The following is a 24,520-nucleotide window of genomic DNA, read 5'->3' as shown; positions in this document are numbered from 1 at the left end:
CTTTAGAGATCATCGGTTGTCCCCAAGCCTTCTCTGAAAAGCCGAGGAAAAATGACCTGTCCCTTCTAGAAATTGGCAGTCGGGATTCGAACCCAGGGTTCCGGGCTCCCGACTCCCAAGCTAAAAGCTCGGGGCAAACCCCTTAGGCGCCGTGCTTGGGCTCCTTTTCTGCCTCTCCCTCACCAAGTGCTTCGAGCATATTCCGAAGAGGCAGGAAGGTGCCATTTCAAAGGACACTGTGTGCACTATAAAACCATGCGAGTGATTGGGAAGCATCGCCCAGGATCTCACCGGAGGTCCCAAGGAGCGAGATCTCGAGGCTCGAGAGCGGCCCCAGTGTCAGGTGTCCGCCAGGGAGGGGGCTGGGCTGGCGATGCGCCACCCCCGTCTCAGTAAGGTGGTTGGGCTCTGTAGGCGAGAGAGAGAGGTCTGCAGTGGGGGTCGGTCGGCCATTTGGTTGCGCCCCACTCCCCCCCACCTCAGAGCAGCTGCGTCTTTGCTGAACTGGGCGGAGCCGCCTCCCAACCACCAGTGGCTGCGCTGGATGTTGGAGCTCTTGCTGGAATTCATCTGCTGCTGGATGCTAGGTTCAGAGACTGAGCTCCTCAGCACTTAGACGCATCTTGGGCTGCGCTGGCTTCTGGACCTCGGACCGGAATCCATCTGCCGGCACCTGTAAGTCTCCAGCAGCCGCGGGCGTTCGCTCAGCTGTTCCACCCCGGTCTTCTTTGGTTGTAAGTACAGATCCGCGAGCCATGGAGAAACTCCTCCAGATGGTGGAAGGCATGCATCTAGAGGAGATGTCTTCCCAGCAGCGGCTCCAGCCCGAGCCCTCCCGAGCCCAGAAGCGTCCCCTCTCTCCGCAGGCTGGGCTGAGCGCTTCCAAAAGGAAAGTTGTCCCTAGGTCGGAGAAGCAGCCCGAGACTGGGTCAGGTAGTGAGGAGAGTAAGAAAGAGGAGGAAAAGAAAGATAAAGCGGGCACTGGAGTGGAGCGGGGAGCCTCGGCAGCGCAGTCTATCCGCTGGCCGGTAGAGAGCAAAAATAAATTTGTGCACATCAGTTTGGGTGACCAGGAGGAGAGGGCTGAGAGTTCTCAAGCGGGATTAGCTGTAACCAAGCCCAAGCTCGCGGCGCCGAAGATGTTAGCAGTTCCCGGGGCTAGCGCTACAAGTACCTCGTCTACTCAGGGTGCTGAAACCGAATGTGTTTCGACAGAGAGCATGCGTAAAGTTACCGATGTAGTTTCCGAGAGCGGGGATACTGACACGGATCGCGTGTCGGCCGAGCCATCCGACAAAGGACTCGCTTCCGAGCCGGTGGCGACTGCAGTGGTAGGAGAGAGTGTGGAAACCGATGCCGGGGCCGTTTCCACCAAAAGCGAGCTTGCGGGAAAGGGCGTGAAGTCAGAGAGCGAGGCTCCTGGCGAGGGTAACTCGGATTCTAAGCGGCCCGACTCAAAACCGGCTTTGACTGAGGACGAGGCTCCAGTAGCGAGTGTCGGCGCGGTCGGCGCGGACCGCGCGTCTCCCGACACAAAAACCGCGTCCTCTGAGCTTTCGGAAACTAGCGTTTCCTCAGATGACAAGGGTGTATCGGCCAAAGTGTTATTGGAAAAGGTCCTCCCTCCCATGAGTGTTTTGTCTTCCCCACGCCCCAAAACTGCTCTTGGTTCCCCGCGTCCCAAAACTGCTCCTTGTTCCCCATGTCCCCAAAGTGCTCCTTGTTCCCCATGTCCCCAGAGTGCTCCTGGTTCCCCGTGTCCCCAAACTGCGCCTGGTTCCCCGTGCCCCCAAACTGCGCCTGGTTCCCCGTGTCCCAAAACTGCGCCGGGTTCCCCGTGTCCCAAAACTGCGCCGGGTTCCCCGTGTCCCAAAACTGCGCCGGATTCCCCGTGTCCCAAAACTGTGCCTGGTTCTCCATGCCCCCAAATTGTTCCTGGTTCCCCCAAAGGAGAGGCTGTGGTGCCTGAAGTGTTGTTAGAGAGAGGGTCCGCAGCCCCCGAGGTTTTGTCTGATGCGTGTTTGGAAACTAGAAGCGTTTCCCCCGAGGGGAAGCCTGTAGTAACCGAAATGTTGTCAGAGGCGGCGGCCTCATCCCCTGATGTCTCGTCGTCTGCCCCGCGTCATGAAACTAAGTGTATTATTTCCCCCCAAAGCAAATCTGTGGTAACAGAAATGTTATCAGAGACAATCCCTCCTGTCCCCAGCGCCTCATCTTCTGAGGTTTCTGAGGTTAGATGTCCTTCCCCTGGGAGCAAGCCAGTAGTAAGTGGCTTGCTCTCAGAGGCATTATCTCCAACCTCGAGTATTTTGGCCTCAGAAGATTCGGAGACCAGGTGTATCACCCCTGAGAGCAAGCCCTTGGTAGGCGCTGTGATCTCAGAGGCCGTGTCTCCGACCTCCAGCATCTTGGCCTCTGAGGATTCAGAGACGAGGTGTACTTCCCCTGAGAGCAAGCCTATAGTAGGTGGAAAGCTCTCAGAGACCGGCCCTACATCCCTAGTTGTTGTGACTGCTGAATGTTCTGAGGCTAGAGGTACTTCAGTGAAGAGCAAGCCTATAGTAGGCGAAGTGCTCTCAGAGCCCGTGTCTCTAGCCCTAGGAGTCCCGGCTGAGAAACGTGCTGAGGAGACCAGCACTCTGGAAGAGACACCTGTTGTAAGTGGAGCGAGCTCCAGGCCGGGCTCACCAAAACCAAGTGTTTCCTCTACTGAATGTCCTGAGGCTGGACGCCTTTCTCCCGAGACCAAGCCAGTAGTAACTGGAGTGGTCTCAGAGACGGGATCTCTGGCCCCAGATGCCTCATCTGCTGAATGTCCCGACACCGAATGTGATTCTCCTGACATCAAACCGGTAGTAGTCAGAATCATCCCTGATAGATTATCCCCCCCCATAAGCATCTCATCCACTGAGTATTCTGATACTGGAGATGCTTCCCCAGAGAGGAAACCTGTAGTAAGTGAAATCCTCCCTGGGAGACTATCTCCACCTATCAGCATCTCTTCCACCGAGTACTCCGAAGCTAGCTGCACCTCCCCAGAACGCAAGCCAGTAATAACTGGCTTGTTCCCAGAGATACACTCTCCAATTATAAGTATGTCCTCCGAGGGCTCAGAAACTAGCTATTTTTGCATGGACAGAAAGCCTATAATACATGACATATTCCCCAGAAGAAATTCCCCAGACATGAGCAACTCATTTTCGGAGTGTTCGGACGTCACTACCCCAGAGAGGAAGCCCATAGTAACTGGGCTCTTCCCTGAGAGAGTGTCACCAACCACCATTGTCTTGTCCTCTGATAGTTCAGAATCTAGCTGCTCTTCCCCTGAGAGGAAGCCAGTAGTAGCTGGACTACTCTCAGGGAGAGTTTCACCCACCACCATTGTCTTGTCTTCCGAATGTTCTGAAAATAGCACTTTCTTTCCAGAAACCAAACCTGTAGTAACAGAAATGTTTTTGGAAAGGTTCTCTCCAGATGAGAGTAGCTTTTCTTCAGAAAGTTCCGAAAACAGCTGTGCCTCCCCAGAGAGGAAGCCTGTAATAACAGAACTCTTCTCTGGGAGGGTCTCTCCCCCCATCAGCATTTCATCTACAGAATATTCAGACCATGAAGATGCTTCCCCAGAAAGGAAGCCCATAATAACTGGACTTTTCCCAAGGCGGTCATCTTCACCTATAAGCATCTCATCCACCGAATATTCTGATATGGGAGGCTCTTCGCCTGAAAGGAAACCGGTGATCAGCGAACTGTTAGAACGAGTACGTCAGTCTTCAAATGTGTTGTCTTCTGTGTGTTCTGATAATAGATGTGTATTCTCAGAGACCCTGTTGTCCGCCACCAACATCTTGGCCTCTGAAGGTTTAGAGTCCAGATGTACTTCTCCTGAGAACAAGCCCACAGTAAGTGGGATCTTCTCAGAAACAGGGTCTCCAGCCCCAGATGTTTTGTCTAGTGAATGTGGTTTAGATACTCGTTGTGGTTCTCCAGAAAACAAACCCATGGTCAGTGGGATGTTTTCCGAGACACTCTTCTCCGCTACCAGCATTTTGGCCCCTGAGGGCCCTGAGTCTAGGTGCACTTCGCCAGAGAACAAGCCCACAGGAAGTGGGATGTTCTCAGAGACACTTTTTTCAGCCCCGAGCATCCTGGCCCCTGAGGGTTCAGAGACTCGTTGCCCCTCCCCAGAGAACAAGCCAGTAGTTACTGGCATGTTCTCTGAGACTCTATCTCCACCTCCCAACATTTTCTCCTCCGAAAGTTCGGACATCCGGTGCGTATCTCCAGAGAGCAAGCCAGTAGTAACTGGCTTGTTCTCGGAGACAACCTCCCCACCTCCCAATATCTTTTCTTCCGAAAGTTCGGACGCCAGGTGCATGTCTCCGGAGAGCAAGCCAGTAGTAACTGGCTTGCTCTCCCGGAGACTATCTTCACCCATCAGCATTTCATCCACTGAATGTTCGGAGACTGGATATACTTCTCCTGAGAGGAAAACAGTTGTAATTGAACGATCATCCATCAGACTCTCTTCACCCATCAGCATCTCATCTACAGAATACTCTGATACTGAATGTGCTTCCCCTGAAAGGAAGCCGGTAGTTACTGAACTGTTTGCAGACAGACCGTTTCACTCCATCAGTGTTGTCCCATCTTTGTGTTCAGAACCAAAACTTAACATTAAAACCAAATATCCATCAACAGAACTTTTGCCACCAAGCATCTCTCTTCCATCTACAAGTTTCTTTACCTCTCAGTGTTCTCACACAAGATCTTCCTCTCCCGAAAATAAATCTGTATTTACCAGATTGTGCTCAGAGAGCCCAAGCCCTACTACAAGCCTCTTGCCTTCTCGTTATTTTGAGACCACATCTGATTCTACAGAAAGCAAAGCTACAGAGACTGGAGGATTGACTCCATCCTCAAGTCTCTTTTCTTCTCAGAGTTCTGAGACAAGATTTGATGCTTCTGAGAGACTTTCTACTGTAACCAGACTATTATCAGAGCTTGTGGATCCTGCCATGCTTATGCTGGCTTCTCAGTCTTCTAGCATAAGGTCTGCTTCCACACAGAACAATCCTGAAGTATGCAGACTGTCTCCAGAAAGACAGATTCCTGCAACAGGTTTTGTGTACCGTCCATCTACTGAGACAAGAGCTACCTCTGCAGAGAACAATCCGGAAGCATCTGGAGTATTCTCGGAACGATTGTCACCTAGGACAGGTATGGTCTCCTCTCTCTGTTTTGAGACAATGCTTGCTTCCACAGGGAGCAAGCTTGTAGCATCCAGAATGTTCTTAGAGAGTGTGTCTCCTGCCACAGGTTTCATGTACCGTCCATATCCCACTTCATCTGCAAGCGATACTGCTGTACCTGACGTGTTTGCCGAGAGATTATCTCCCACAAGAGGTATTGTGTCTCTGTGTTTTTTGTGACATTATTTACTTCCACAGGGAGGAAGCCTATAGTATCCAGTGTTCTCATAGAGCACCTCTCCTGACTCACCTATTGTATCTTCTCTACGTCTTGTGATAACTTTTGCTTCCACAGAGAGTGATCCTGCAGTAACTGGAGTATTCTCAGAGAGCATGTCTCCTTCCATAGGTATTGCATTTCCTTCATGTCCAGCAATAGAAGCTACTCTGACAAGAAGTGGAACTGCTAGAATGGGAGTCTTCCAAGAGAGACTGTCTCCCACAACAGGTATCTCATTTTCTCTATGTTTTGAGACAATATTTGCTTCTACAGAGAATAAACCTGTAGTATGTAGAATGTTCTCAGCGAGGGGGTCTCCTGACACAGGTATCTCATTTCCTTCATGTTCAGAGACAAGAGCTGTTGAAGAAAGGAATCCAGCAGGAATGGGGATATTTGCGGAAAGACTGTCTCCCACAAGAGGTATCTTGTTTTCTCTATGTTTCTATGATGATATTTGCTTCCACAGAGAGCTATAGTATCCAGAATATTCTCAGAGAGCATGTCTCCTTCCACAGGCATTGCATTGCCTTCACGGGCCAAGAAGGAAGAAGCTTCTTCAAAAAAGAAGGAAGCTTCTGAAAGAGAAGTATTGATGAGGAGATTATCTCCTATAGAAGGTATTGTGTTTTCTCAGTGCTGTGATAACATTTGCTTCCACAGAGAGCAAGCCTGTAGTATCCAGAAAGTTCTCAGAGGGTGTGTCTCATTCCACAGGTATTACAGGATTGGCTCGTTCCAAGGTGGAAGAAGCTTCTTCAAGAAAGAATGAACCTTCAGAAAGGGAAGTGCTGGTGAGGAGATTGTCTCCTATAAAAGGTATTGTGTTTTCTCAATTCTGTGATAATACTTGTTTCCACAGAGAGCAACCCTGTAATATCCAGAATATTCTCAGAGAGCATATCTCCTTCCACAGGTTTCACCAGCCCTTCACGGTCAAGGATGGAAGAAGCTTCTTCAAGAGAGAAGAAAGGTCCTGAAATAAGAGTGCTGAGGAGATTCTCTCCTATAGAAGGTATTGTGTAAATCTGTGATAATATTTGTTTCCACAGAGAGCAACCTTGTAGTATCCAGAATATTCTCAGAGAGCGTGTCTCCTTCCACAGGTATAACAGGCCTGTCACATTCAAAGGTGGAAGAAGCTTCTTCAAGCCAGAATGAAGCTTCAGAAAGAAGACTGCTGTTGAGGAGGTTATCTCCTATAGAAGGTATTGTGTTTTCTCAGTGCTGTGATCAGGTTTGCTCTCTGTGGAAGCAAATATTTAGTATCCAGAATATTCTCAGAGAGCATGTCTCCTTCCACAGGTATAACAGGCCTGTCACATTCAAAGGTGGAAGAAGCTTCTTCAAGCCAGAATGAAGCTTCAGAAAGAAGACTGCTGATGAGGAGGTTATCTCCTATAGAAGGTATTGTGTCTTCTCAATTCTCAAACAGAGAGCAAACCTGTAGTATCCAGAGTGTTCTCAGAGAGTGTGTCTCCTTCCACAGGTATAACAGGCTCTTCACATTCGAAGACAGAAGAAGCTTCTTCGAGAGAGAAAGAAGCTTCTGAAATAGGAGTGCTGATGAGGTTATCTCCTATAGAAGGTATTGTGTTTTCTCAATTCTTTGATATTTTCTTTCACAGAGAGCCAACCTGTAGTATCCAGAATATTCTCAGAGAGTGTGTCTCCTTCCACAGGTATTATAGGATCGTCACGTTCCAAGATGGAAGAAGCTTCTTCAAGCCAGAATGAAGCTTCAGAAAGAAACGTGCTGATGAGGAGGTTATCTCCTATAGAAGGTATTGTGTTTTCTCAATTCTGTTATAATAGTTGCTTCCACCGAGAGCAACCCTATAGTATCCAGAATGTTCTCAGAGAGTGTGTCTCCTTCCACAGGTATCATCACCAGCCCTCCACTTTCAGAGGCAGAAAAAGCTTCTTCAGCAGACAAGGAAGCTGCAGAAGGAAGAGTCCTGATGAGGAGATTATCTCCTATAGAAGGTATTGTGTTTTCTCAATTCTGTGATAATAGTTGCTTCCACCGAGAGCAACCCTATAGTATCCAGAATGTTCTCAGAGAGTGTGTCTCCTTCCACAGGTATCATCACCAGCCCTCCACTTTCAGAGGCAGAAAAAGCTTCTTCAGCAGACAAGGAAGCTGCAGAAGGAAGAGTCCTGATGAGGAGATTATCTCCTATAGAAGGTATTGTGTTTTCTCAATTCTGTGATAATAGTTGCTTCCACCGAGAGCAACCCTATAGTATCCAGAATGTTCTCAGAGAGTGTGTCTCCTTCCACAGGTATCATCACCAGCCCTCCACTTTCAGAGGCAGAAAAAGCTTCTTCAGCAGACAAGGAAGCTGCAGAAGGAAGAGTCCTGATGAGGAGATTATCTCCTATAGAAGGTATTGTGTTTTTTCTATGTTCTGTGATATTTGCTTGCACAGAGAGCAACCTGTAGTATCCATAATATTCTCAGAGAGCATGTCTCCTTCCACACGTATTACAGGCCCTCCCCATTTAGAGACAGAAGTTTCTGCAAGAGAAGGCAGTCTTCCAGGAATGGAAGTACTGATGAGGAGATTATCTCCTATAGAAGGTATTGTGTTTTCTCTATGTTCTGTGATATTTGCTTGCACAGAGAGCAACCTGTAGTATCCAGAATATTCTCAGAGAGCATGTCTCCTTCCACAGGTATCACCAGCCCTCCACATTTAGAGGCAGAAGAAGCTTCTTCAAGAGAAATAGGACTGCTGATGAGGAGATTATCTCCTATAGAAGGTATTGTGGTTTTTTTGTTTTTTGATAATATTTGCTTCCACAGACAGGAAGCCTGTAGTATCCAGAATATTCTCAGAGAGCATGTCTCCTTCTACATGTATCACAGGCCCTCCACATCTTGAGGAAGAAGCTTCTTCAAAAAACAACGAGCCTCCGGAAGCGGCAGTGCTGATGAGGAGATTATCTCCTATAGAAGGTATTGTGTTTTCTCGGTTTTGTGATAATATTTGCTTCCACAAAGAGGAAGCCTGTAGTATCCAGAATATTCTCAGAGAGCATGTCTTCTTCCCTCCATGTACAGAGAGAGAAACTGCTTCAAGTGGGAATGAGCCACCAAAAATGGAAATATTCACGGAGAGATTATCTCCTTTAGAAGGTATTATGTTTTCTCTGGTTTTGATAATATTTGCTTCCACAGAGAGCATGTTTATAGTATCCAGAATGTTCTCAGAGAGTATGTCTCCTTCCACAGGTATTGCTTTACCTCCCTGTTTAGAGCCTGAAGCTGCTTCCAGAGAGAGGGATGCACCAGCAATGGGAATATTCACGGAAAGATTATCTCCCATAGCAGGTATTGTGTTTTCTTGGTGTTGTGATAATATTTGCTTCCAGAGAGCAAGCCTGTAGTATCCAGAATGTTCTCAGAGAGCATGTCTTCTTCCACAGATATGGCATTCCCTTCATGTTTGGAGACTGAAGCTGCTTCCAGAGAAAGTGATCCTGCAGGATTGGCAGTATTCTCTGAGAGACTATCTCCTATATCAGGTATTGTGTCTTCTCCATGTTTTGAGATAATATTTGCTTCTACAGAGAGCAAGTCTATGGTATCCAGAATGTTCTCAAAGAGCATGTCTCCTTCCACAGGTATGGCATTCCCTTCCTGTGAGGAGACAGAAGGTGTTTTGGTAGAAAGTGATCCTGCAGGATTGGCAGTATTCTCTGAGAGACTATCTCCTATATCAGGTATTGTGTCTTCTCCATGTTTTGAGATAATATTTGCTTCTACAGAGAGCAGGTCTGTGTTATCCAGAATGTTCTCAGAGAGCATGTCTCCTTCCACAGGTATGGCATTCCCTTCCTGTGAGGAGACAGAAGGTGTTTTGGTAGAAAGTGATCCTGCAGGATTGGCAGTATTCTCTGAGAGACTATCTCCTATATCAGGTATTGTGTCTTCTCCATGTTTTGAGATAATATTTGCTTCTACAGAGAGCAGGTCTGTGTTATCCAGAATGTTCTCAGAGAGCATGTCTCCTTCCACAGGTATGGCATTCCCTTCCTGTGAGGAGACAGAAGGTGTTTTGGTAGAAAGTGATCCTGCAGGATTGGCAGTATTCTCTGAGAGACTATCTCCTATATCAGGTATTGTGTCTTCTCCATGTTTTGAGATAATATTTGCTTCTACAGAGAGCAGGTCTATGGTATCCAGAATGTTCTCAGAGAGCATGTCTCCTTCCACAGGTATGGCATTCCCTTCCTGTGCGGAGACAGGAGCAGCTTTAACCGAGAATGATCCTGCAGGAGTTTTCTCTGAGAGATTATCTCCTATTCCAGGTACTGTTTTCTCTGTTTTTGAGATAATATTTGCTTCCACAGAGAGTAAGCCTGCAGTATCCAGAATGTTCTCAGAATGTTTCCTGCCATAGATATTGCATCCTCTCCAAGTTCAGAGACAAGAACTGTTTTGATGGAGAGTGATCCTGTAGGAATGGGAGTGTTCTCAGAGAACGTCTCTCCTACGGCAGGTACCATGTCCCCTCCATGTTCAGACACAAGAGAGGGTTATCCTGCCTCAGGTTTTGTGTCCCCTCAGTGCTCTAATGCAAGCTTTACTTCCACACAGAGTAAGTGTGCCCTAGCCAAAACAGTCTCAATGGGCTCCCTTCTGACATGCATTTTCCTTCTACAACGAGCTGGTCTGCAATAAGAAAAACATTAGCCCACAGTAAGGTTAGTGCTGCACACGCTGCATCTGCTTAGTGTTCTTACCGAAGATTTGCTTTCAGAAAGCCCAAACCTGCAGTGATTGGGATGAGCTCCAAGGGCATGGAACATGCCTCAAGTCCCTCCACTTCTCCCTGTTCTGACGTGAGATTGACTTCCACAGAGAGAATGCCTGCCATTGCCATAATGTTGTCAGGCAGTTTGGATCCTACCTTCCCAGTGTTCTGAAGCAACACTATCTTCTATCTCTTCACAGAGTAAGCGTATCGTAACCAAAACGTCTTCAACTTCAGTGGGCCGAGCCATTCCCAGCACACCCTCTCCATACTCTGACATGAGCTTTGCTTCCAAATACAAACAGGTCTTCAGTGATGAAGATGTTATTAAATAGGACTGTGCTCACCACACATTCCAAAGCCTCTCTGCCTTGTCACCAAAGATAGGGTTTCAGAGAGAATAAGCCTGCAGCTAGCCAGAAATCCCTCACTAGGATGGCAGGCGCCACACCACATCTGCCGCATCCTCTTGAGGTCCTAACTGTAGGTTTGCTTTGAGTGTGTCCCAGAGAAAGGTGATGTTCTCAGGCAGAGATGAGGTGCAGCAGCTTCTAGCCTCTTCTTTAAGAGCTGAGTATTTCTCAGCACCATCAAAAGGAGGAGACTCCAGCTGCCCCCAAAAGTCTGTCTTCTTGCTGGCTTGCTGAAACTTTTTCAGCACCTACATTTGAAAAGCTGCTACTAAATGCAAAACAAAACGTCATCTGGGCTCGTGAAGTTAGCTGCTGTAGTGTCTATCTGATGACAGCTTAAGCTGGCAGTAAATACAGATCTAGGGATTGAGCTAGTGAATGGGGCTATTAAAATTACAAAAACCTGTTCATGTCAGAATTGTCAAAAAGAACTTTAGACATATTTATCATGCTGATGTAGTGATGTTTCTGCCTGGCTCACCTTCTTATCAGTATCTTCTGTCCCTAAAATGCAAGTGATTCCTTTTTTGGGATCCTTAATAATTCTGCCTCCTTTACTGAAATATCAGTTAAATACAAGTGCCATAGAACAAACCACTTGTGAATTGGTCAGTTGTTTTTGCCCACATCAACAAAAAAAGAACCATGCAGCTAAGAGGGCATTGAGTATTTGGCAGAAAACCTAAGGTAGCATTACAGCCACACAGGTGGAATCACAGGCTTTTCATCTAGGAGATCTGGAAGCACAATTTGAATCTTGTCATTTTTGACAACTTCTTTCATTCCATCCACATGGTAACCAACACAGCAAAGTGACTGTCGAGCATGAATCTGAAAGTTTGAGAGGCCATCAGGGGAAAGAGAAGGCATTCCGGAAGAATGACTAGCAGAAGCAGTTGGGTATAAAGAAGAGTGTCAGGCATGAGTCTGTAGAAGATCATCCTTTTAGCAGGCTACTAATTTTCCTTGCAGAGGCAGCGCCACCTGGGAACAAAACATTATCAGAAGAACCTTTGTAATCTAGGGATAAGTGCTACTTTGGAGGAAATTCAAGTATAAGGACATAGAAAGTTGTATTCAAAAATATGAGGTGTTCGAGGGAGGCATTGAGGATAGGAATAAAACTCTTGTATTAACCCAGTGGCACATGTGACAGGTCTAGCTTCATGTGATTTTCTTCTGAAGCACCACAAGATCTTTTGTCCATCAAGACTGCATATTGACAGTTAGGTTTTATCCTTCAGAAAAAAGCAGGCAGTATTACTGATGAGGAATTAACATTCAGACTGCTGCGATGAAAATGTTGATTGAATATGGTTGCAAGTGTGAAGAGTTGCCAGATGAAACTTTGCACTATCAAGAATTGTTTTGTTGTTGTTGTTGTTGTTGTTGTTGTTTTTTGTTTTTTTTGCAAGACCACTACTTACCTGAAAGTTCTGCAAACAAAACAAAAATCAATATGCAGCTGATGTTGAGGTACTGAACAGTCTCCAGAAAATCACCATTAAACACTTCATCTGTTCCTAAGAAGATTTTAAACTGGTAGGCTCTTTGACAAATGATTTTGGAAAGAATTGTCATTTTTCAATGATCCTTATATTTTATAAGAATTGCTCAGATTCTGTATATTTACTGAGTAGCACAGCTGAATCAAATAGCAGTCTTTTTCAGCATGTCTTTAAAAAGTTGGGAAACTGCCAGCAGAAACATAAGGTAATTCTGGAGAAATAATTAACTGCAGAAACAGTTGATGACAAGTATAGAATGTCAAGAGAAAGACTTCGGGAGAAGCTGTGAAGATCTTTTTAAAAAATATACAAACAAAGCCAATTAACATTCATGACCCAAATAATGGTGCCACTGAAGATACGATAACCAAAAATGGCACTCAGGGCCACAAAAAAGAGAACGTGTAAACAAGACCCAAAAAAAGAGGAACATTGTGGGAATCGGCTCCTGAGAAAAATGGATTGTTAGGCAAGCGGGGGTTTCAAAAAATGTGAAAAGTGTATTAAAGAGCCCATGTCAGAGAACATAAATGAGATGGAGTTTGGCACGATATACACAGGATTAATAAAACCTTGAAGAAGTATGTTGAATCAATCATCGGGAACTACATATGCTCAGAAAACCACGCTAACTTGACTTTATAGTTTTCCAGTTGCAATTGGAAACAAATATATGAACTTGCTCAGAAACTTGCTCATGGTCTTAGTAATGAATCTTCTGGAATAGATCTTGATAAATATTTGATGGTAATTCCAAAAAAGGAAGTATGGAAGATATACTAGATCAACTTCAAAGGAAGGCAAAGTCAAAAGTTTTGAATTGGTTATGCTGCAGGGAAATTAAGATCAAAATTGTTTGCATAACAAATGGATGGTAAGATAAATTTTTTGACATAGGGGTTAAATACTGCATTTTCTGGTTGCAGAAACGATTTGGGTTCCATTGTTTCACTACTAATTTCATCTTATGTTTCCTTCCTTCATTTGGCAGGTACTTATTAAGCAATTGCCTGTGCATTAGGCACTAAGGAAATAAAGACAAAAACGATATTTTTTCTTTAACTAGATTATTCTACTGGGGAGAAACAAATTGTGCAGTTAAGTAGCTAGTTACTAACAAGATGCTGGCCCTTGATGGCCCAGTCCTAGAAGCTTTTGAAATAGGATCTGCCTACAGGGTACCCATATGATTATTTGGTGAGACTTCTCTTGGAAGTGGGTGTTGTTATGGAGTGGAGGGGTCCTGCCCTCCATTTCAGAGCATGCACAGGTATTCTGATTGTTCCTGGTCCATGCACTAAGTAGTGGTGGTGGGGAAAGGTTTGATAGGCTGCTAAGCCAGAATCCTGTGTACACTGGGCATTAACCAGACAACTCACCTTTTTTCTTGACAGTCTGAATGAAAAAAAGCTGTAAGACAATGGGTGGGGAAACACCTCTACCTTCCCCACTACGTGGCCTTTAAGCTACATGTCACCTATATCTCTTCTGTCCATTTTGTCTATTCTTTCTTGTGCTTAGATGAAGCAGCACCGGAGAAGGAACAACCTGATGAGATTTAAATAATTTGCGGAGACATGGAGGGTTACTGATGAAAGTCTATGGCAGAACCTGTTGTAGCCACTACAGCCACACCAGGTGAGGGAGGAGCCAATGCAGCCCCAAGAAGCAACCTGTTCTATCCAACATGGCAGTGAATCGACCTGGCAAGAGGCAAGAAAGCAACATCACCAACTAGTAGCACCATGTTTGAAGCGGACTCTCTCGGGATAATCATTTTATAGCACTGGAGTCTACTTTTGGGGGACCAAGGTGGTGGAGAGTTAAGTACGTCCCTGGTTCAAAGGGATGTTTCAATTTTACCTTTTCAGCAACTATCCCTTTGTAAAAGCTAAATACTATTAATTGGTTGACAATTAGCAGAACTCAACTGGCTAAATTATTAGTGAGGCTCTAATCAATGGTATCAATATATCAAGGAGCTGGGTGGAGCAGCTGGTGAGGGGACACTGGGTGGAGCAGCTGGTGAGGGGACACTGGGTGGAGCAGCTGGTGAGGGGACACTAGGAGGAGCATCTGGGTGAGGGGGGATGATACTGGGTGGAGAAGCACATTCAGCACTGGTCTTGGAAGCGGAAAGATATCAGACGATCTTTGGCTATGAGATTGAGCAAGTCATTTAAGCTCTACTTACCTCAGTTTCTCATCTGCAAAATGAGGACACACTGGAGAAGACAATACTATACTACTGCAGAACCTTTTCTGAGAAAACCCCATAAGAACACAGTCCTTGTGGGGTTGGAGTCAGACCCGATCTAAACAACGAAAACACTAACAAGACTAATAACTTGCACTTTTTAGAGGACAAATAACTGATCACTTGACATCGGAGGAAACACATGAGATTTGGGGCTTAAGTCATCACTACTGCCCCTTAAGAGTACCCCTAGAACTCTCAGGGAGAAATAAAGGAAGTCATTCTCTTAGAACCCAACCTTCTAATGCTGAGGACCATTGGGAGAGTTAAGTCCAGAGTTTGACCATACAAATTACATTCAAATACCCACATAAATATACTTAAGTGGGGTGGAGATAGTTAACAAGCTGGGGATGAGTACAGTTATCATAGTTATCCTAAACTCAGCCTTGGCAGGAGCCAAGGACTTGAAAAGACAACAATGAAGAGGAAACACATTCTAGACCCAGGTAATGATCTATGCGGAGGCTTGGAGAAGAATTATGGAGTAAAATGTATAGTAAATACACCTAGCACAGTCTGTGAAATATGTAAAATATGAATCATTGATCTGATCTGATTAATTGTACAGAAGACAGACATGATAAATAAAAGCACTGTGTCTAATGGTGAGTATGATCTGGGGAAAACCTAGATTAAAATTCTACTTCTGATATTTTGTAGCTGTGTGACCCTTGACATGTGAAATTCATCATTGGTTATGATCTGGTTTGGGGGGAAAGGGAAGTTATACACTCACATGTTCCATTGTGCATTCATTTAATAACAAAAACATATGTCCAAACGGAAAGCAATTTGGTGCCATTAAAAATACCAGCTCTTTTCTTTGCACCTGGGAAAGAAATTTGCATTTTTTCCCTTAAAAGAGCTTAGCAGTTTGGAGAAAATATGTATAACTCACATTAACTAGTAAAAGTTCAAAGTGACTTCTTGAAGTTCTTCAAAATGCCACATCACTGTGTAATTTCTCACTTAATTTGTATGAATTTGTCTATTCTAAATGTTTTTGCAGAAGAAATTGTCTAAATTGTATGTTTTAAAATGTCCTTACAAAATAAATATAAACAATTTCTTAAAGTCATTTCTGGTGTTTCAGCTTATTATTTTTACCACGTGTTTCATAATGATGGGAATGACTTATGGCATCTTAACTAGGTCTGGGTTACAACTAAGAGAAAGTCTTGATATTTTTGCCTAATTGATAGCAATGTTTGGGGGAGACGTTGATGGAATCTTAAAAAAAAATTTAAATAAAAAAAAAAGCTTGATTTATTTAGGTTTGTTACTTTAGTAGAAAAGAATCACAAATTTTGCATTGTGGTTTTCAGAGATTCTGGATGTGTGGGACATCCAAATCAACCTCATTTGTGTCAGGGCTTATACAGAATAGAATATAGTATTTGGGCTTTGCTGATTCCAAGGAAAAATGGCTCATCTCTCCCCCAAAGACCTCACTAAGGTCAATGTTACCTTGTTAAGAGATTTAATTTTTCAATATTTTGAGGCCCTATGTCTAGTGAAATATAAAAATTATGTAAATTAGTTTTTTTCTAAATAATAGCAGGAAAAGATAGTCAAAATGGAAGTATTTGACAAAAGTAAACAGGGACTGCTCTTAAAAGAAGAGAAAATACTTATTACGATACTCAGATGAACTTGTGATCTCATCTTCACTCCAAAGAGGCAGATCAAATCCATCTTTGTCCACTATCATAAGAGGAAATGAATCAAGGGGTCCCCTATTTTTATAGATTCATTACTGAATGAAATGAGATACTCCAAGTCATTCAGCAGTTAACAAGATGTTGGCTTAGCTCTACTGCAGAAAGGATATTCAACCAGAATATTTTAACACTTATTTTGATAACAGACGCAACACCACTTAATTCTGGAGGGAAAAAAAATCAGTTAACAAATATTTATCCTACTAAATGCCAGATACTGTGCTAAATGCTAGAAATACAATAAAAGCAAAAAAAATAGCCCCTTCTCTCAAAGAGCCTTCTAGTGAGACAAAAAACATGCAAACATGTACACATGTACAAGAAATAGCCACGGTAAATGGTATTAGCAGGGGGGGAAAGGCAATCGGGGAAAGATTTCTTAGAGAAGGAAAAATTGTTCCAACTCTTGACTGAAGCCAGTTCTCTGGCCTTGAAATATTTGATAAGTTAAAAGATCTCTGATTCTATATGGGTGGGCCTTTTATGCCCACAGAGGACCAGGATACCATGTTAATATAGACAGCCTAGCTATATGGAAAAATGGAATATGGAAATCCAATTTCCATATAGAAGTGTATCAATAGACTTGGCTCGATCAATTCTGAGAGCAGCTTTCCCACCAATGCTGAGCTACATATGGGATAAAGAACCTGGAAGGTGGTGATACTATCACATCTCAACTTGGTGGTAAGATCTGGAGGACTTTTCACCATTTAAATGGATTAGATCTTTTACTGAATAATCCTAACCTTATAGATGTGAGAAGCCTGGCAGAGAGGCAGGAGAAGGAGGGGATGAGAATAAGAGAAGGGGAGAATAAAACAAAACATAGCAGAAAAAAACAGATGCAAAACAATGAACAGTCCCGCAAAGGAGCGACTAAAAATGTGGAGAATGAACAAAAATCCTGGACTTCACCTCCCCACTTCAAAAGGATTGCCTGATCCATGTGATAGGTGTAAGGCAATAACAATATGCAAGAGCAGCATAGGGAATACTTTGGGCAATCATCAGTTCTTCATAGATGAGTGTCATCGATAATAATATAGTAAAGAGGCGATGTCTCTTGCAAACAGCCTGTCCTGGGATCTAAATTGAACGGAGGTCATCCCTGTACTGCCATTCAGTGTTCTCTGGCTCACCCACAAAACCTCCCTTGCCCCGGGGGGATCCACTGGGAAATGAGACCAAATCTTATTTTTAATTTGGAAATTCTTGCTTTCTCCTCCTTCTCTCCCACCCCTATCGAGGATGCAAGAAACACAAAACCGTTATGTATAAGTCATGCAAAAGAAAATATGCTTCAATCAGCACATAAAGTTCCTCAGTTCTCTCTCTGGGGATGCTTCTTCGTGGATTATCAGGTACATTTTCCTGGAAACTAGATCTAGGAAACTGCTAAGTGACTAATCTTAGCCACCAGAGACCCTCCTCCTTCCTCCTCAAGTGGAACTGATTTGACCCAGATTGAGCAGTTAGGAGCACAATAATCTAAGTTAGTAGGAGCAAATTTCTTGCCTTGAAATGGGGGGAGAGGGCCAATTCCTAATTTGGGCACAGATCAAAGTCCATTTGGGTCAATTAGCTGCTCTGATGAACAGAAAGAGTCCACTGGGACAGGGATACCTATTTCATCCTTAGAGAAATCATATGGTCAGATGGTGAGCACTCCATGGCAGTCAGAAGTCCCCGTCCAAATTGGCAACCTCTGCTGTTATTATAACGGCTCCAGCCTGGGAGTCTAAGTTCAAAGCAGAGGAGAGCTGGTGGTGCTCCCTACAGCAACTCATGGTACCCAATGGGAGGCAGCAGCCAAAGTCCTCCAAAGCCCAAGACCACTTGGCCAGACCCAAGAATCAGTGTAGACACACTAGACTTCCAAGCCAAAAATTCTTAGTCCCTTGGGAGTCTGGGAATAGATTTTAGGGGGTCCACAAACTTGATTGAGAAAAAAAAATGGTATCTTCAATGCACACTCCTTCAGTCCCCGCCAGACTCCAACCCTGACCTCCTGGACTTTTTATACCACCATGTCCTAAGTCTTCTCAAGCTGGAAGATCACTCCACACCTGCAGCAAGCCCTTCTTCTGGTTGACATTCTTTCTAGAATCCCCATTTTAAAGTGCCCAGGCCAGCTGCATTCATTCTATCCTTGTTCTCTGGGTACTTCTCCAGTCCCTCTGTTCTTCTTTCTCTACCAAGCTCCACTCAGATTCCTTCCTCTCCACTCCCCCTTCAGCTTTCTTTTAAATTGAGAGAAGTCCTATTGGAATACAAGCTCCCGAGCCCAGGAACTAACTTTTTGCTCTTTTGTCTCCCCAGCTTTCAGCCCTGGTATCTGGCGCTTAGTAAATGCTTAATGATGTTAGTTGACTCGACTATTTGTAGCTTCTTTCCTCTGTAATTCTATGTTTTTATATCATTCATTGACAATGTTCTAGTGAAGAGATCCCCCAGGGACCAGGACATACAAAAATGGTTAAAAGCCCCAGCTCCAGCTTCTCTCCCACACCAACCAGATTCCCCTTTGCTTAAGTTAGGATTAAGTTAGGTTAAATTAGGTTATTTTTTTTTAATATCATGGGCTCCTTCTGTAATCTAGAGAAGCCCATGGACCCCTCCTCAGAATAATCTTTTTAAATTCAGAAAATAAAATTAAAAGATTGCACACATTCCTCCCCAACTTTTAGGGAAAATAAGAATGTACTTTTTTCTCATAGTCCCAATGAAATCTAGTAGGGGTCTGGGGGGTTTCCTGCAGCTTTCTTCTTTGTGAAATAAGTGAATGGTTTTGTTTTTTAAGCAATATCCTCATATGCTGGTAACTAGAAAGAAAGTTAAAGGCTGGATGCATTGATGTAGGGCTCTGCCCAGAATGCCTAGCTAAGTGACCTCTCAGAGGCTCATGAGCCTCTCAGAGGCTCATGGCTGATATTGTGAGTCTTTCAGGCTTGACTCCATGACTTAATGGACTTGTCTATGGAGTTTTCTTAGCAAAGATATTGCAATAGTTTGCCATAGAATGGGATTTCTCTCTCTCTCTCTCTCTCTCTCTCTCTCTCTCTCTCTCTCTCTCTCTCTCTCTCTTCTCTCTCTCTGTCTCTCTCTCTCTGTCTTTCTCTCTCTCTGTCTTTCTCTCTCTCTGTCTTTCTCTCTCTCTTCCTCTCTCCCTCCCTTCCCTTCCTCCCTCTCTCCCCCCCTCTCCCCTGAGGCAACTGGGGTTAAGTGACTTGCCTAAGGTCACACAGCCAGAAGTGTTAAGGGCTGATGCTCTATCCACTATACCAACTAGCTCCCCCATTTATTCTCTCTTTTGCAGATTTCTAGAGTATGGTGTGATATGGACAACTTCCCATATTAGCCATCAAAAAAAGGGACAAAGGCTAGTTTATGGGTAAAGCATCTTATTCCTCCAACACATGGAACTGGACTATGGAAAAAGACTCCTCCATATTTGCTCCCGGACTACAGTGGATGGAGCACTGAGCTTGGAATCAGAAAGACTCCAGTTCCTGAATTCAAATCTGGCCTCAGACACTTACTTACTAGCTGTGCAACCTAAGCAAGTCACTTAATCCTGTTTGCCTTAGCTCATTTATAAAACGAGCTGGGAAAAGATATGGCAAACCACTCCTATATCTTTGCCAAGAAAATCCCAAATGGGTCATGAAAAGTTGGACACAACTGAACAACCACAAATGTTTGCTCCAAGGGACCCTGTTCTGAGTAGCCACTGGTCCAGTGACATAATGAATCCCAGTTTTAACTTTTCTTTGTTGGTGAAAGGCTGCCCATCAGCTGCTCCCACAGTAGAAGCAGTCATTTGGGAGGCAATAAAGCCTGGATCTTCCTTATCACCACTGAGAACCCCTGTGGCTCCCCACTTTGCTCACAACCTCTTGATTTACAGCTCTGATCCCCACAGTACCCGGAGATGATTTCTGGGCTAGAAGCCATACTTCCCATTCCCATCAGCTTTTAGTGTGAGAGGCACATGGCATTATTATCCTCAGTTTTCACTACAAAGTTCAAAAAAAAAAATGGAGGGCATGAAGTGTGCTGGAGCCAATTGCAACTTTGCAAGAGGGCTATTACATTTTCAGTGTGAGCAATTTACCCTTTAGACACTACAAATCAGGGCTTGAATTATTGTTTGGCTGACTGTAGACTTAAATTGATTTTAAGGTGCAAGCTTCCAGGATGGGTATCTTTATGTGGTGCTTTCTTTTATTTGCCACTGGCAGCCTTTTCCAATCCCTACTCTCTATGTGCCAATTAATCAATTAGTAAATATTTATTAACTTCTACTATGTGCTAATCACTGAGGATACAAAAAAGAGGCAAAAAGACAGTCCCTCACTAATACATTGCTGGTGGAGTTGTGAAAGAATCCAGCCATTCTGGAGAGCAATCTGGAATTATGCCCAAAAAGTTATCAAACTGTGCATACCCTTTGACCCAGCAGCGCTACTACTGGGATTATATCCCAAAGAAATACTAAAGAGCGGAAAGAGACATATATGTGCCAAAATGTTTGTGGCGGCTCTTTTTGTTGTAGCTAGAAACTGGAGGATGAATGGATGTCCATCAGTTGGAGAATGGTTGGGTAAATTATGGTATATGAAGGTTATGGAATATTATTGCTCGGTAAGAAATGACCAGCAGGAGGAATATAGAGAGGCCTGGAGAGACTTAAATCAACTGATGCTGAGTGAAATGAGCAGAACCAGAAGATCACTGTACACTTCAACAACAATGCTGTATGAGGATGTATGCTGATGGAAGTGGAAATCTTCAACATAAAGAAGATCCAACTCACTTCCAGTTGATCAATGATGGACAGAGGTAGCTACACCCAGAGAAGAAACACTGGGAGGGGAATGAAAATTGTTAGCACTAATATCTGTCTGCCCAGGTTGCATGTACCTTCGGATTCTAATGTTTATTGTGCAACAAGAAAATGATATTCGCACACATGTATTGTACCTAGACTATATTGTAACACATGTAAAATGTATGGTATTGCCTGTCGTCGGGGGGAGGGAATAGAGGGAGGGGGGGTAAATTGGAAAAATGAATACAAGGGATAATATTATAAAATATATATATATATATATATAAAATTAAAAAAAAAAAAAAAAAAAAAAAAAAAGACAGTCCCTGCCCTCAAAGAGATGGGCAAAAAGGCCCTCATGGGGAGAGAGGAGAGGGTGTTTATGGAGCATCCACTGCTCCCCCCCACGACTTCTTGTGCTATTTAATGACCATCTTGTGCTATTTAATGACTTGGACTTTGGGAAACTTCACAAACAGGCTGACTCAAATCTGTATCTTAGTAGTCTAGTCTCAGCATTGGAATAAATCCAGACACTCAGAGGTCTTTTAACAGAAAGAAGCTACTTTAGCTATAGCACCAAAGATCATCTGGTCCCTTCACATATAGATGGAAACACATCTGGAGAGTTGGGGAGAGTGTGGTTACTCTCAAAGTGACAGAAAACTGCATTAACAGAGCCAGATAATAAAGTCAGACTCAGCACCTGAATCTGTGGTACATCGATGGAAGCAGGTTGTGAGGCTAATCTAGAGGAACAGCTTCCTGGCTAGGGGAAGAACTAGCCCAGCCTTTATGGGGGCAGGGGAGGAGAAGGCAAAACAATAATTATATCACACCATATTTTTCCATAAGTTCATCACGGGGTAGATGACCACCTTGCTGGTGACCTTCCTTAAAAGATGAGACAGCTAAATGGTACAGTGGATAGAGTACCAGCCCTGGAGTCAGGAGAGTTTGAGTTCAAATCTGACCTCAGATACTACCTGGGTGACCCTGGGCTGGTCACTTCACCCCAGATTGCCTCCAAAAGTCCTCCCCCTAGCTGAGGTCAGATTTGAATTCAGGAAATGAAGTCTCTGATTCCAAGCTCAGGACTCCATCCTGGAACAAATATGGAGGAGCTTTTTTCCACAGTCTAGTTCTATATGTCAGAGGAATAAGATGATTTATCTAGGAGTGCAAGAAAGGGAATCGTGTCCAATGAGGCTAAAAAGGATAGGTTGGAGTCAGGCTGTGTAATGATTTCAAAGCTAAACACAGGGTTTGAATTTCATTCTATAAGCAACAAGATGCCTCCAGCATCTGGAGTTGATAGGGTAGGAGGTCCCATTGTCACATATGTACTTAAGGAAAATTTCTTTGTAAGGCATATGCAGAATGGATGAAAGCAGGGGCAGCCAAGACAGAGAGTGATTTTGGAGGCTGTACCAATAAGAGAGCTGATGAGGGACTGATCCAAGGTGGCTGTTGGATGAGCAAAGAGAGAGGGTCCAAAGAAGTTGTAAAGGGAGAAACTGCAAGATCTGGAACTGCTTGGGGCTCTGAGATGAGGGAAAGATATGCAGGACTACTGGGGGATCAGGAACCCAAAACATCCAAGTCTCCTCCAGTCCATCTTCTTTCTCTCCCTTGTTCTCTTTGGCATGGTTTCTCTGTGAAAACATCCAGGACTGTGATATTGGAATATAATATGGCTTTACTCAAAAGTTTGCTCAGAAAGTCTCTTTAGTTTTTTTTCTATTTCTTGTACTTCTTCTATTTTCACTATTAAATGCCCTAAGGATGGCTTTGCTTGGTTGGATCACTTTCCAAGCTTTCTTTAAACTGATTTTACCCTCCACTGCTCGCAATACTCCATCATGCTTCCTCACAAAATTTTACAATAAACATATTCTAAATTGATGCAGGCTATGGCCAACATCACTCTCTATTTGACAAGTAAGGCAAATGTTTGCTAAGATTCCTTTTTGGGGCTTTTTCCTTCTTGTTATGACAGCTTATATCAGTTAAAACTCTGTATTAAATTATCCTAATTTATCTTGTCATTTCTTCTATTTATTATCCATTTTTCATGATCCTTATTTGTTGAAATTCTAAAGAATTGATTTTTCCATTTGCATAGAAAGCTTTTTTCTTGTAATTATCCCAATACTTTTTTCAAATTCTGACTTTCTTCATAGAAATTGGGTATTCTGACTAGAATAGACAACAACTTCAGGGAGGACTACTATTTGAATAAAGAGATTTTTTTCCATTTGTTAACACATCATCGATTAAATGATATGAACAAACAATTCTCAAAAGAAAAACTGTAAAGTATTCACAACCACATGAAAGAATGTTCCAAAACAGTAATAATGAAAAGATGCTTCAAATCACTAATAATAAAGAAAATGTTAATTGAAACAAACTTCATTTCATACCCTGAAAATTGACAAAGAGAACAAAAGGCAATAGTTACTGTTGGAAAGGTTGTGGGATGATAGGAACACTGTGAGCTATGGAATGGTGCAACTATTTTGGAAAGAAATTTGGAATTATACAAATAAAGTGATTAAAATGCCCATACACTTTGAACCAGAGATTTTATTACTGGCCTTATAGCCCAAAGAAGCTATCAATAAGAAAAAAATCCCCATATTTTCTAAAATATTTATAGCAGAGCTTTTTGTGATAGTAAGAAAACGAAAACAAAGTGGAGGTTCATCAACTGAGGAATGGTTAAACATACCGTAATATGTGAATGTAATGGCATATTATTGTGTTGAAAGAAATTATTTGTGTGATAAATACAGAAAAGTCTGAAGAAATTTCTATGAAATGATACAAAGGGAAGTGAGCAGAACAAAGAATTATATACATAATGAATAAAATAATGTAAATGGAAAGAAAGCATATTCCCCCAAAAGTTTGTGTAACAAAACCATAAAGATTAAGCATGATCCAAATGAAGAGATATGAAAGGACAATTATTACTTATCCCTTTGTAGAGGAAGCAGGAATGCCACAGGGTTACACATTGTACTTTTCAGAATTTTTCAATGTATTGTCTGATTTTTTCCTCTTTAAAAAGTATTATTTGTTATGTAGGATGTCTCTCTGTAGGCAAGGACAAGGGAGGGATACTGGGGATAATTATGATGATTTTTTAAAATGATATAAAATTCAAATAAAAATGGGGCCACTAAGCCATGTCGAAGTATTTCAAGTCAGAACTGACTTAAAAGACTATATATTAACATCTACATTGTATTGCATTTTTATTTTGTTAAATATTTCCCAATAACATTTTAATCTGGTTGGAACCAGTAGGGTGTCTTTGGGCCACATTTAAAAAAAAAAAAAAAAAAAAGAGAGGCAGCTACATGGCTCAGTGGATAGAAAACTGGCCCTGAAGTCAGGCAGACCTGAGTTCAAATCCAGCCTTAAACACTTAATACTTCCTAGCTGGGTGACCCTGGGTAAGTCACTTAACCCCAATCACCTCAGCATTAAAAAAAAAAATACATCAATGAAAAAGATTTATTTAAAAAATATAATCAATTGATC

The 24,520-nt window shown here is 43.2% G+C and overlaps 1 protein-coding gene across 10 annotated transcripts; it reads left to right on the top strand.

The window, feature by feature from the left end:
• The first annotated feature begins 500 nt into the window (after window positions 1–500).
• Window positions 501–14,613, top strand: LOC141552009 (uncharacterized). 10 transcript variants are annotated; one of them, XM_074284338.1, is made up of 25 exons: window positions 506–5,217; window positions 5,317–5,403; window positions 5,599–5,697; window positions 5,821–5,892; window positions 5,988–6,089; window positions 6,187–6,288; window positions 6,365–6,484; window positions 6,576–6,677; window positions 6,775–6,876; window positions 6,959–7,057; window positions 7,152–7,253; window positions 7,351–7,455; window positions 7,532–7,657; window positions 7,734–7,859; window positions 7,964–8,053; window positions 8,149–8,235; window positions 8,342–8,431; window positions 8,537–8,611; window positions 8,708–8,806; window positions 8,881–9,000; window positions 9,100–9,198; window positions 9,298–9,396; window positions 9,475–9,594; window positions 9,694–9,786; window positions 13,675–14,613. In XM_074284338.1, the coding sequence occupies exons 1-25, from the start codon at window positions 756–758 to the stop codon at window positions 13,713–13,715; spliced, it is 6,819 nt and encodes a 2,272-aa protein (XP_074140439.1). In that variant the 5' UTR covers window positions 506–755; the 3' UTR covers window positions 13,716–14,613. The 10 variants fall into 10 exon arrangements, with proteins under 10 accessions (XP_074140440.1, XP_074140438.1, XP_074140430.1 ...); XM_074284336.1 differs by having other exon boundaries at window positions 9,277–9,396; XM_074284329.1 differs by having other exon boundaries at window positions 505–5,217; window positions 9,100–9,396.
• Window positions 14,614–24,520: the final 9,907 nt, after the last annotated feature.

The sequence above is a fragment of the Sminthopsis crassicaudata genome, chromosome 1, assembly GCF_048593235.1.
Source record: "Sminthopsis crassicaudata isolate SCR6 chromosome 1, ASM4859323v1, whole genome shotgun sequence".
Taxonomy (NCBI): domain Eukaryota; kingdom Metazoa; phylum Chordata; class Mammalia; order Dasyuromorphia; family Dasyuridae; genus Sminthopsis; species Sminthopsis crassicaudata.
This window is presented reverse-complemented; position numbering and strand designations above follow the sequence as displayed.

Bases quoted from the DNA above. Each gene is read 5' to 3' on its own strand.
- LOC141552009 (XM_074284329.1), top strand. From the start codon at position 756: ATGGAGAAACTCCTCCAGATGGTGGAAGGCATGCATCTAGAGGAGATG. The intron at 5,893-5,987 runs GTATCTTGTTTT...CTCCTTCCACAG, and splicing joins AAGACTGTCTCCCACAAGAG to GCATTGCATTGCCTTCACGG. The intron at 8,612-8,707 runs GTATTATGTTTT...CTCCTTCCACAG, and splicing joins GAGATTATCTCCTTTAGAAG to GTATTGCTTTACCTCCCTGT.